Source organism: Microcebus murinus, chromosome 17 (genome assembly GCF_040939455.1).
Source record: "Microcebus murinus isolate Inina chromosome 17, M.murinus_Inina_mat1.0, whole genome shotgun sequence".
Lineage (NCBI taxonomy): Eukaryota > Metazoa > Chordata > Mammalia > Primates > Cheirogaleidae > Microcebus > Microcebus murinus.
The window spans coordinates 7102226-7115779 of record NC_134120.1 but is presented as its reverse complement, the minus strand read 5'-3'; the positions used below and the strand labels follow the sequence as shown (position 1 = coordinate 7115779).

General features: G+C 38.0%; 1 protein-coding gene across 1 annotated transcript in view; it reads right to left on the bottom strand.

Moving 5' to 3' along the window:
* RTTN (rotatin) overlaps window positions 1-10108 on the bottom strand; it is a 151787-nt gene extending 141679 nt beyond the window's left edge. The window contains exons 1-7 of the mRNA XM_020282122.2: window positions 9795-10108; window positions 9276-9463; window positions 8226-8403; window positions 6332-6421; window positions 3565-3655; window positions 2081-2195; window positions 702-852 (exon numbers count right to left, since the gene is read on the bottom strand). Coding sequence (XP_020137711.2) covers window positions 702-852; window positions 2081-2195; window positions 3565-3655; window positions 6332-6421; window positions 8226-8403; window positions 9276-9463; window positions 9795-9825 — 844 coding nt within the window. The 5' untranslated portion in view covers window positions 9826-10108. The remainder of the gene's footprint in view (window positions 1-701; window positions 853-2080; window positions 2196-3564; window positions 3656-6331; window positions 6422-8225; window positions 8404-9275; window positions 9464-9794) is intronic.
* Window positions 10109-13554: the final 3446 nt, after the last annotated feature.

Here is a 13554-nt window from a genome sequence, read left to right as displayed (position 1 = left end):
ATGCCACACCTCCTCAAGAATATTAATGAGGAAACCCCAACTCTCTAAGAGCCAACATATAGCATAAATATTCCAGTAGCATAGCATTAGTGAAGCTCCCAACCAAATAGGGATTAACTGCAAAGCATGATAACAAATGACTGTAATTTTATATTTGAGTTTCAATACTCTTTATATAAGCACACAGAAATCCTAAATTGTAAATATTGTTTTGTCAAGGCCAGTCTGGTATTCTATTTGGCCATTAGGTGGTGCTTTTTCTCTGAAAAGTCTGGCATTGCTATAATACCTGACTACATCACAAGTTGCATAAAAATAGCAAAATTCAGTATTTTTCAAACCAATTTATTAACACAATATAAAACCTTCTAAAATACACAAAGACCCACATGAATGGCCATAGGCAGAATCCTAGTCCCTAAGTTCCGACAACGCTATGTTTATACAGAATCTCTATACATCTAGAAGATAAAATGAAAACACTTTGTAACTGTCTCTTATTAAAAAAAAAGAAAACAGCATGAGATTAAGGCGTATGGTGATTCTATCATTCACACAGTTTGTATTCAATGATGACAAAGGGATTACATTTAGGAATGGGGAGTTTATGTTGTGAAAATGTATATACAGTAAGTATAATGGGGAGTTCTTAGAAATCTACAAATAATGCCAGTGGCTAATGAATAAATAAAAATAAATACCCTGCTTATTAGAGAAAAAACCTGGATCTCGGTGAAAGTTAAGTCTGTTCCTTAAATATGTGCACAGCTGCTGCAAGCAGGACACTGACTGTAATGCCAGGCGATGTGTTCCGTCTCCTCCAAAGGCCAGTTTCAACAGAGATAAAAGGCTCTGAAATAAAGAAGAGCAGTGAAAATGATTAAGGGAACAAAGTGCTCAACTTCACAGAAAAATGTGGAGCCTCAGTAAGCGCATAATCAAAAAATAAAATTAAGTTGTCAAATATTTGTAAAACATAAACAGAAATGTGCAATAATGACTTAGCATAATGCAAGAAGATGGGTCAGAATAAGATAATAAAATTTAAATAGTGTTCCTTTTTTTTTTTTTTTTGAGACAGAGTCTGTCTCTATTGCCCAGGCTAGAATGCCATGGCATTGGCCTAGCTCACAGCAAACTCAAACTCGTGGGCTGAAGCGATCCTCCTGCCTCAGCCTCCCCGAGTAGCTGGAACTACAGACATGCACCGCCATGCCTGGCAAATTTTTTCTATTTTTAGTAGAGACAGGGTCTTGCTTTTACTCAGGCTGGTCTTGAACTCCTTACCTCAAACCATCCTCCCGCCTAGGCCTCCCCGGAGTGCCAGGATTACAGGTATGAGCAACCAAACCCAGCCCTTATTTCTAAAATCTGTTGGGTGTCCACTCTGAGAGAAGACAGGAATTATTCCCCGTTCAGGACATTACATTACATTACACAGATCTTTTAAAAATCACAGCAAGCCCTTTTCATCTCACATATCTAAATCATTTTACCACATTTTGGTAATTAACAGCTTTCCTCTGCTATCATTTGCCAGCTGCAACAGTATGTATTAAGAGTTGCCATTCACTGGAGTCCACTTCAGCCCTGTGTGGAGTGACAATGCTAAGGCATTACTACATTATGCTATGGACGTGCCACAATCCCCTACCCTGCATCCTTCTCTCTCTACTATATAAGCAATAGACTAGATGAAAGAAAAGAAACCATCTATTTTGCTCACTGCTACTATTTTCCCACCATGTAGCACTGTGCCTACTCAAAAGGCCATGCTAGTCTTACTGTTAATCAGGGTTACTGCTGCCCAACCTCAATTTTCTAAGTCTATTCTCCCCTTTAGTTAATCTATAAATGGCAATTCAAGGTGGCCAAACTGGACTGCAGGTGTCAGATGAAACTACTATTACTAGAAGAACTATTCAAATATGTTAGTGAATAAGTAGTTTAAATAGCCAAATACTTCATTTGTAAATACATTAGACAAATTTCCTTCTTAAGGACTCCTACTCTGAAAATTTTGTTTTATTGAAAAAAGGTCTCTATTTCAAAATCTAAAACAATTTTAGAGAGTACTCACTTTAACGATTTTGGGCCTTTGAAGGAAAATCTCAGCAGGAAAATCTTGCATGATAACGTCCTTCAGTAGTTCGCAGGTATTCCAGATTAAAGTGTGGTTACTACTTCTTAAAGAGCTACAAAATACAGTGTTATTCATTTTTAAAAAGAGTGCATCTATACCAGATTCTAAGTAGCCTAGTGGCATAATGACTCTATTAACAATCCTTTAGGTCTCAGCCGAGACATCACTTCCCCTGAAAAGCCTTCCTAGATCTTTTCCCAACGAATAAATAACTCTAGGAAGGTGCTTCTTCCATTTGTCTATATTTTGTGACATTACAATTGCTTGTTGACTCTGTATCCCCCCCAGACCCCCTCAAGGGCAGGAACTACATATTAACTAACCATTGTATCCCCAGAGACTATGATAATGCTATAAAATGAAGTCAGTGAGGTCAAAGGGCACAGAATTCAATGAAATCTGCTAAATAAATTAAGAAATAAGACAGAAAAAATAATTATTATTATAGAGGTAAATCCTAGGAATTAGATTCCTTACTGATATTCCCTACTATAGGTGAATCAGGTTAGGACTTCACTCATCCCATACAGAGCACACTTCTCAATTTCTGCCTGCCTAGAGATCTGGCAGTTGTTCATCCCCCCCTGCCTTCCACCCCGCATACCCCCACCCCCGTTCCAGTCCCCCATCCACCATCCAGAGGCATGCATTAGAAACTATTACTGTCTCTGCCTTAGGGACTGACTCAGAACTGACAAATCATACAGCCCCCTACCCCTTTCCCATATGCACTCTACCTCTTAAATATTTTGTTCCAAGAGAATTTACTGATGCCTTAAAAGTGCCATCATTAAAAATCATTGAATAGCATCCACCTGTATCTGGTCCTGCCTCTAACAAGTTGGTCTTTATTTCCAGATTCACACACAAAAAAAGGCAGACAACTCATTTATTGTGGCATTCACTGAAATTGCACAAAGTGAATCTGGACATTAAAACACTCTCCAAATTTCTATATATCAGCTATTTACTTTTGAGGGTAGCAATCAATTAATAACCATTACATTAGATTAGATCAGTGGTACCCAATCTTCACAACATGGATTTTTCTCCTAATGGAGCACAAGTTTTGAAATATATTCTACCAAATGCCTGTACTTCTGTTGAAGTTTTCCATTTTTATTAATAAAGGGCATAGCAATGGCCAATAAGACAATCTGGTCAATAACAGATAAGTCATGTCACCAAGGACTATATAAGATTCCAATTACAAAAAAGAAACTTGATGTGTAGATTCACTGAAGGCAAATAGGAATTTTTCTGGCTTTTTAAAATACTAAAAATCTTTTATATTAATATATGCCCATTACTATCTTTCACAGCCACTGAATATCTTTTCCTGGTGAAAATATATAGTAATAATTTCCACATTTAATGGCTTTAAATGAACAAAAATACCTGAAATAGGTCAGGCACTGTACCTTTCATTAGAGGAGAGAACATGTCTATCTGTCGTAGTCAAGGGTAGCCAAGGAAATGTAGAAAACTTCAAACACTTCACAATCTGATTTACTGTTAATGGAATAGCAAAACTTAAGGTAACAAAGAATAAAGAGATGACAGATTCAAAATGTTAAGAGTAAGGCTTCACCTTTAAAACAAGTCGCAAAATAAAGGTGACATCTTACAGTAACCTAAAACATAATAAAGAGCTGCAAATTTGTTCTTTCACAGGATAAATAACAGAGTTCTATTTTCATAATCCAAACACAACCCATCTAATATTAAAATAAGTATTAGAAGAAGAGCATTAAACACAAGCCAACACTGAAATGACATTTAAAGTTTCAATTAAATTTTCTATTTTACCCTGTGGCTGACCAGAATATCAAGCTTAAATTTTACATAAAAGGAACCAGCAACTGGAAAAAACCTTTACTTGTAGAAATTAAAAATGACATAAATACAATGATATACTATACCTAGTCATATTCAAATATCCTATATGGTTTAAACATCTATGAAGATGACTTGAAGATCATAAAGTTGAAGTGCTCAAACAAGATGAAAAGAAATGTGAGAAACCAACAGGTTTTTTTTATTTGTTTTTTTTTTGAGACAGAGTCTCACTTTGTTGCCCAAGCTAGAGTGAGTGCCGTGGCATCAGCCTAGCTCACAGCAACCTCAAACTCCTGGGCTCAAGCAATCCTCCTGCCTCAGCCTCCCAAGTAGCTGGGACTACAGGCATGCGCCACCATGCCTGGCTAATTTTTTCTATATATATATATTAGTTTGTCAATTAATTTGTTTCTATTTATAGTCTCACTCTTGCTCAGGCTGGTTTCGAACTCCTGACCTGGAGCAATCCGCCCGCCTCGGCCTCCCAGAGTGCTAGGATTACAGGCGTGAGCCACCGCGCCCAGCCTAGAAACCAACAGTTTTAAACTATCCCCATTCAAATTATTTTTTAACAGATCTTATATTGTACAAGTTAAGGTGGCAAAACTGAGAATAGCAACTACTAAGTCTTTGCAAATGGCAAGTAGTCTTTCTGTCAAATACTTTGAAAAGAATATGGAATTGTTAAATGCAAGCAACAGCATTATTAAATTCCCAAACACAGCACAGTTGCTTCTTTCAAAAGTGCTAACTTAAAAGCACAGTTTACTTTTAAGCAAACAGTGAGAGGTGGGTAGAAAGAAGTATAGGCTTACATTGCACAAAATGTGTCCAAAATAAGCCATATCATCAATCAGGACAAACTGCAACTCATGTACAACAATGTTACAATCTCAACTGGCCTTAATGTTTTCATAGGCTTCACCCAAATACTCACTGTTACCAGCCCTAGGAACACTGGTCCCCAACCTTTTTGGCACCAGGGACTGTTTCATGGAAGACAATTTTTCCACAGATTGAAGGAGGTTGGGATGGTTTCAGGATGATTCAAGCAGATTACATTTATTATGCACTTTATTTCTATTATTATTACATTATAATATACAATGAAATAATTATACAATTCACCATAGGTTGGGGACTCCCGCCCTAGAGATTCCCACCCCCTTCAGATGTCTGTCAGCGTCACTCAGTTAAGCCTCTCAGCCATCTTGCCTCAAAGACAAAGCTCCCTCCAAGCCTAACAAAACTTTTCCAGAATGGAAAGCTAAAGTATTTTAACAACTTATCAAGTTTCTCTTCTTTCTTACTCTGTTAATCAAGTAAGCCTCCATGAAAGCTTTTTGTGAGCCTCCATGAAAGCTTTCTGTGAGCCTCCATGAAAACTTTTTAATAACAGGGAACTTCTAAATTGAGTTTATTTGAATATGTGACATTAGCAGATATACTCTTGGATACATCCTTTTTATCTCAACTATGCAGGTAATAAAATGTTAAGTACATGTTTAACCATTTCTTAACTGTGTCATCTAGGACAAAGTTTTGACAATGAGGACAATGAGGACTTTACCGATGAGGACATTGGTAAAATAGTGATACTAATAATGGCAATCTCATTAGGACTTTGAGGACTCATTCATTCCCTCAAAGAAGATATACTAAGTGCCTAATACATTTTTGGCATTGTTCCAGACACTGGGGATCAGACAGTGTTCATAGCTATTGTTAAGCTTATAAATGAGGGAGACAAACAAGTAAATAAATATATAATTCCAGAGCATGAAATGTGTTAGGAAGAAAACTCAACATAGTGATCGCTGGCTAGAATCATTAGGAAGACCTCTTTGAGCAAGTGGCATATGACAGAGGCTGAACATAGTCAGACATGCAAAGACCTAGAAATGAGATTCCAGAGAGGGTTCTGAACCAATATTTTTAATCAACTAGATGTTGGAGAAATAGTAGAAGAAGAAACTAAGATGACCCTGGGCCTCTGGCTGGAGTAACAGGATGGGCAGTACCATTCGGTGAGCTGGAGAACAACATAGATGACACATGTGTAGTGCATAGCACAATTTCAGACAAAAATTTGTCAATAACCATTAAGTACTGCCAGCATTACTGCCAATGATCTACAAAGTTGCTCAAATACAGGTAGAGTAACATCAAATTTTACCATTCAGACTTGATATCTTAAACTAATTTGACATCACTGACACATTTAACAGTAGTTTGGTGATGCAACATTCAAGTTTGACCACAATATGTCTTTCATAGCAATAAAAACTAATGGTACATTAATTTTTGATTTACCAAGTCAATAGGATTTACTTCCCTAAACATACACACCTACTGGTCGTGGAGGCACTTCCATCTGTTGAAAATTACTTTTGTCTTGGGGAAAATATCCTGGTAAGATTTCAGGATGTTTTGACAATTCTGAAAAGAAAATATATATTAATGTATTGTTGATTCATTATTTGCTAAAAGTGAAACTTTCTTTTAATAGTAATGTTTTCTCTTAAGTTTTGGAATCATTTCTCAAACTAAAAAACTAGTCCAGCTTTTTTCTCTGAATACTCTATCTTCCTAAACAGGAAAAAGTGAATGTTGAGCCAATTTCCAATGGGGGTGGGGTCCCCTCTCTCTTTTACAGTTAGCAAAATACAATTTTTTTAAGAATGAAAACATCCACAATGCACATGAAGAATCCGCTACAAAGTATTTGAGGAGTGTTCCCCTATGCTTCTTAGTCTATCTCCCTCTTTTCTTTTGCTCCAATTACATAGTTCCTGATCACTTCAATTTGCACTAATACCTAAAAAAAAAAAGTTGTCAAAAGCAAAGAAGTCAAATCTTATCTTTCAATACTTTTGCAATTCCCTGTCAAATGCAATTACATATTCAGCAGTTCAGCTCCAATGAGAATGAGAAAAGGCTAAAACTAAATCGTTTCATCTTGTGTTTGATGTTTTCATGCCAATAATTCCTAATATTAATACAGATAACTAAAAATTAGCCCTAGACCATTCCTCTAATCTCACCTACAAGGATTGAGATTGAAAATTCAGAATTTAAGATTCTAATTTATTTGTAATGGCAGGTTTTAGAGCCAGATAAAGTAAAGCTGTAGACTCCTGGTTCTGCCACAGATTAGAAATCTGGGTAATTTTAGGTAAGTTACTTTACAATTCTATTCTCATCCATAAAGTAAGACTACTAACATCTCAAAGAGCTGCTTTAAGATTTAATGAGATTATGTGTATAAATCAAGTCATTTAGTGCTCCACAGGGAAACTCAATAAATGGCAACTGCTTTCTTTTGTAGTTGGTGGTGTTAACAGTAGTACCAATAGCTTAAGCAGCAAGCAGTACTAGCAATGGTATACAGAAAACTATGGTCTAACTCTAACAGATTAAGCAATCAAAAACTTTTTTTTTCAGTCACAATATATTGCATGAGCATTTTTTTCTTCAAATCGATTCAAATGCCTTCCAAGTACAAGGCACTATACTAGGCATTGAAAACAAGAACAAAACGGTAACAGCTAACATTGCTATACTTAATATATGGTGGGCCATATAGGGTGAGCCTTATGCTAACCACTTTACAGGCATTGTCTCATTTAATCCTCATGATTCTGTGAGAAAGATGTTCTTTCTTATTATCCCCATTTTTGGATGAAAAAACTGAAGTCTGGAGGGGTTAAGTACCTTAGTCAAGATCATACAACCAGCTGCTAACCTGGTACCTTAATCCATGTCTCTTTGACTCTGACCTTAACCAGTATGTCATTATGTATTTCAGCACATAAAATATTTGCCTTATGTCATTTTGATTGGTCCCCATAACAAAATCATGACGTAGGGCAGATATCATCCCCCAACATGAAGAACAAGGTCCAAAAACGCTAACGTAAAGCACTTAATGTATGACATATGAGTCCTCAATGAAAATTATTATTTTTAAAGAAATAATCTGTCGAGCTAGTCTTACAAAGTCACTGGCACCTTTTAGGCCTAGTCACTTTAAAAGCAATAGCAGGCATATCACCCTTTGAACAACAGCAGAGGAGGGGAAAAAAGTCAGTCATATAAGTTAACACAAGAAAAATAAGTTTGGGGAGGGTGAAAAGAATCTTTCTTTTTTTCTTAATCTAATGTCCCTTTCCTGAAAATTTACCATTATAACAAATATATTTATATTTTAACAGACTACATCAAATTGATTCTAAAGAGTTACCAGTTTGATTGGTTTGGTAAGAGGCAGAACATAGTGCAGGAACTTCTGAAGGAAGAATAAAAAGTCCATCCAGAATGCCATCAATTTCAGCCTGTAGATGTGGCTCCACATTAGAACGAAGATTAGATAAGAACTCTACTGCCCCAAGGTCAACCAAATGCTGGACTGCTGGGGGATACTAAAATAAGAAGAGGGTAGTCTTGAGAATAACTATAAAGATCAAAATCTCTAAACTTTATTTTATATCAATCGAAACATGAAATTATTGTTGGTATACCAGATGTTCCGTTTTTGGAAAACAAATCCTTCATGGCTATGCCCTGAAGAATGTCCATGAACAGGGCATAAATGTAGAGAAATATACTTAAACACTTGATTAACACCTGAGACAAGCCAACATATGGAATACTAGAAAAGCACACTATCTATTCCTACACTTTTATTTTGTAAATGGGTTACTTTCTCTGACACTCACTCTCCTACCCCCATCCAGTCAACAGGATGCCAGAATAAAAATGTTCTTGAATGACTGCATAATGATGTACAGTTTTGAAAGCTTAAACTTACCCTTTGACATCTGACCCTGACAACTAGCTACTCTTGAGATAGGCATAGGAACATATATCAAAAAAAGAGCTGGGAAAGCAATTTAACATACATGTGCTACTGATTAATTGTGATCTGTAACATTATTTTAAAATGTGTTCTCTTTCATACAGACACATCTAATTTTTAAGATGTAAGTATCAGAAAATAAGGAAAAACATAATGACAAATGTTAATCTCCAAAGATGATTCCAAAATTCAGAACATAACAGAACGCAGTAGTGCTGTGCTACTTTAAAGCACAGCAAAGACAATGTGAGATTCAACATCACAAATAAGAGAAAAGGAAGATGAACAATATAAACCCAGATGAATTAAAAATCAACATTTCTGGTTGTTTTAAAATTGTTCAAAATCCCAAGTATTTAACTTTCAATAAATGCTACAAATAAATGACTAAGAAACATTCATTTGTCTGATTATTTTATTTCAAAATGATCCTACCTTAACCAATCTGTTTAACAGGTTCAGAACCTCTTCTTTCATTGGAACAGATGGGAAATTGAACCATTCTAGCAAATGGAGAAAAAGTAGCCTCTCCTGAATGAGATCAGCGCAGCAGATTAAGTTGTGCTCAACCTTGCTGAGAATACTCTTGAGAGCGCGTTCCCTGATCTCAGCCAGCTGATGACCTGTCAAACAAGTACAAAGCTATTCTATTTCCCGACTGCAAGAAGACGTCCACCCAGAAATTATTCCAAAACTTAGTTATTTATGCTAGGGACGGGGTAAAGAAGGAAATAAACCGATTTTGTCAGGGGCAGGCCGCTGGTGCATTCGGGACTCGAACTGTGGAGTTTACAAAGTCCAAGATGGGTCTACTCCGTGGCTACCCTGGCAACACCGGGACAAAAGAGGGGGCCGTCGCGGGGATGTCCCGGCCGCGAAAATGGAACGGGACCATTCGCAGCAAGTGACTAGCACAGTACTGCGCCTTGGGTAACAGGGAACTCAGACTATTACCTAGCTTCCTGATGAGCCCGGCCAGGACCATCTCGTCCCCTCAACCTGCCGCCGCCGGAGAATTAAACTGCCGCGCCACGGCGTCCGTCCACAATCAATGTTCCCCGGAAACTCGGGCGGTGGGATGTGGGTTCCCCAACGCCGGAGGTAACTACCACACCTGAGGACTAAGAGGCATTTCGAAAGCTGTTCTCGGCCCCCGCGTCGGCAGAAGAGCTTGTAATCTCTTTATATTTACTCCTATCCTCTTTCTAAACAGCAGTCTCTGTTTTAATAAGCAGCGGAAAGAAGGGAGAGGCAGCAGGGGTAGAACCCGCTATGGCCGCCGTGCACGCCGGGAGTTGTAGTACTCGCTCAGTCGTGCTCCCGGCACAGAGCTCCGGACCCGCCACCGCGCCCTCCTGTCTGGGGTTCCGGCTTCTAAGCGCGGGAATTTGCTCTGCTGCGCGCGGGCTGCGGGAGGCCCGGGCAGAAGCCCAACCCGCCCCGCCCTTCTTCCTCGCCCGCGAGGGATTCGATTACGCCCTACCAACCTGAATTGTCAGCTCCCAGAACTTTACAGTTTAGAATGTGGACTTCTGTTTTGTTATACGAGGATTACCCCTGCATCCCACCTCCCTCTCTGACTACTAAATGACTCACCTTCTTTAACTGTGAAATGTACCTGCAAAGTCAGGCAGTGTTTTTGGACACTTAAGTTCAGATATAAACCAGTAAACTATTTAATACAAAAGAAGGTGGGGATGGTGAGAAAAACAGGACGGGAGTGGGTACGAATTAGTGGTTGAATGCCACCAAAATGGATTTTTTTGCATTGTGATGGATCTAAACAAATCGATTTTTAAAATTCTAAGCGGTTGTAAGAGCTACAACAATTAAATTTGTAAGAAGGATTTGCATTGTAGAGAGCATTTTACCTCACTGATCTTTTCAATTTCCCTGGGAAAGGAATGTCAAAGCAGGTAAAGTAGCCCCTTAGTATCCCTGGGGGATTGGTTCCGGTTATCAAAATCCAGGGATGTTCAGGTTGCTAATATAATATAAACTGGGGTAGTATTTGCATATAACCCAGGCACATCCTCTTATATACTTTATCATCTCTAGATTACTTATGATACCTAATATAATGTAAATGCTATGTAAAGAGTTGTTAATTGTATTTTTATTTGTATTATTTTTTTTCCAAATAGTTTCCATTTGTGAAAAATAACATTGGTATTTTGATGGGGATTGCATTGAATCTGTTAGTCACTTTGGACAGTATGGACATTTTAAGAATATTGATTTTCCAATCCATAATCATGGGGTGTTTTTCCATTTGTTTGTGTCATGGTTGATGTTTTGTTGCAGAACTTGTGGATGGGCGGGCCAATGGTATTCCCATTTTTATTTTGCCAAAGAGGGAACTTAAAATCAGAGAAGTACCCCACCCAAGATCACATCACCTAGTAAATGGCAGACTGAAGACCTGACCATTTGTTTTTTTGTCCCATGTGTAGGAACTTGCTGCGTCTGTATGTGTGTAGATGAAAAAGAGAGCGGTGGCTGGACAGAGCGGCTCACACCCATAATCCTAGCACTGTGGGAGGCCAAGGCGGGAGCATGGCTTGAGGTTAGGAGTTTAAGACCAGGCTGAGCCTGAGCAAGAGCAAGACCCCCCTCTCTACTAAAAACAAAAGAAAGAAAGAAAAAGCCTGGTGTGGTGGTGTCCCTGTAGTCCCAGAAGAGGCAGCTAGGGAGCTGGGGCAGGAGGATCGCTTGAGCCCAGGAGTTTGAGGTTGTGGTGAGCTAGGCTGATGTCATGGCACTCTAGCCAGGGCAACACAGTGAGACTCTGTCTCAAAAAAGAAAAAGAAAAAAAGAGTGATAATATTTGAGTTGCGTCTTGAAAAGTAAGTAGGAGTTTGCCAAGCGAAGAAATAGGATAAGGGAACTCCAGTCAGAGAAAATTCTATTTGCAAAGGCAAGGATTCAGAGGGACTGTATCTCACTCTCAGGAAAGTAAGAAATGCAATGTGACCATATTACTTCTGGGAGGAAGAAAGGAAGGGAAGGGGGCTGCTTCATGCTGGATATTTTCCACTGGCCTTCCAGTGGCTCTTCCAGCCTGTGCAGCACCTGACCTGTACAGGTGTAAAGACTATACCGTCCAGGTTGCCTGGCCCTTTGGCTTCCAGTTGGCTGTGGCCAATGGAAGACCCCAGCAGGAAATTAGAGTATGGGAAGAAAAAGTTGTGGATATCTAACCAAGATTCCCCTGGCCCATGCCTAAGGCTGGCCAAGACTGCAACAGTGGCTGCACTGAGCCACAGCTCCTGCTGGTCAGTGTGCCAAATGAACAGACCGTGAAGACTGTAGAGGCAGTTACAGCAGCTCAGCAGGTTCTGCAGTTATCCAGGCGTGAAGGTTTTACTTGTGGATCTGAAGTGTCAAGGTCAAAAAACACATGACAGTACTCAGAAATAATAGAAACAACTTTTCAATGATATTCTAAGATAAACCATCTTACATGATGAGAGCCTGGGGATGCAGTGGGTAAGGGGTGGTAATGCCATGGGTGAAACGTAAATAAATTAATTTAAAACAAAAATGTTAGAAGTAACGTGGGGATCAAATTATGAAAGAGTCTTATACGTGTTGCACCTAAGGTCAACATATTTTATTTTATTGTTGATGTTGAGCATATATTGCTTTTATAATTAGACAAAAATCATTAAGTCCTGCTTATTAGATTCAAAGCAAAGAAATTATCTATTAGACTAGGTAAAAACACATATATTCTACTGTATTTATTAAATAATAAATTGATTATTATCAATTACTTTCTGGTTCCTTCTTTAGGTTTGTTTTGCTGTTCTTTTTCTGCCTTCTTGAGCTAAAGGTTTTGTTGCTTTATTTGGATTATTTCTTATTGAATTATGGAATTATGAATTTTAGGTCCATGAATTTGCATCTAAGAAAAGCTTTAATCACATATCCTGAGTTTAGATTTATAATGTTCTAACCATTGTTATTCTCAACTATTCTGAACCTGCTATTTTGATACTTTTTATTTCACCTAAGATCTGTTTAGAAGAGTAGTCTTTAATCACCATGTCCTTCTTACATATACTTTAGTTATTAATTTCTACTCTTATCATATCACAGTTAGCTACTGGGCCTTTTGTAATTTTAAGGCCAAATATTTTAGGTGGTACCTGAGAACTTGAAAAAATGGGCTATAGATATCTGTGTAGATGTATAGAAAACTGTGTGTATGTCTTTGTAATTTTCTCCTTGTCTTTACAATTGTTTTGTTATATTTATTTAAATAGTATCTTGTAAAAACTTACGTTGAATCTTACATAATGGTAAATGATAGTCATTCAAGTGGTCATACACACATAGGTCAGAAAATGTGTAAGGGGTAGAACTGTTATATGTTGAATCTGCTGTGATCTCAAGTCACACAATATTATGAAAAACACATGGACCCAGAGGCACAGGTCAAATTCTTCTATCTAATTATCTGCTAATTCTATCAAATTCTACTACCTCCACTTAAATCCAACTCATCTTGAACCTTTTAGTTATACCTGTAACTCACTGGCATTCATAGGCTTAGTGTGCTATTTCAGATCATTGAGATGAGATACTTACACCCAAAGTCATAGGAAATAGTTACTTTCCAAAGAACTCACATTACTGTCTGTAGTGATTTACTCTAAGGGAAAATGAAGTGCTTTCTTTCTTCCTCTTGGAAAAGACATGCATTTTGTTC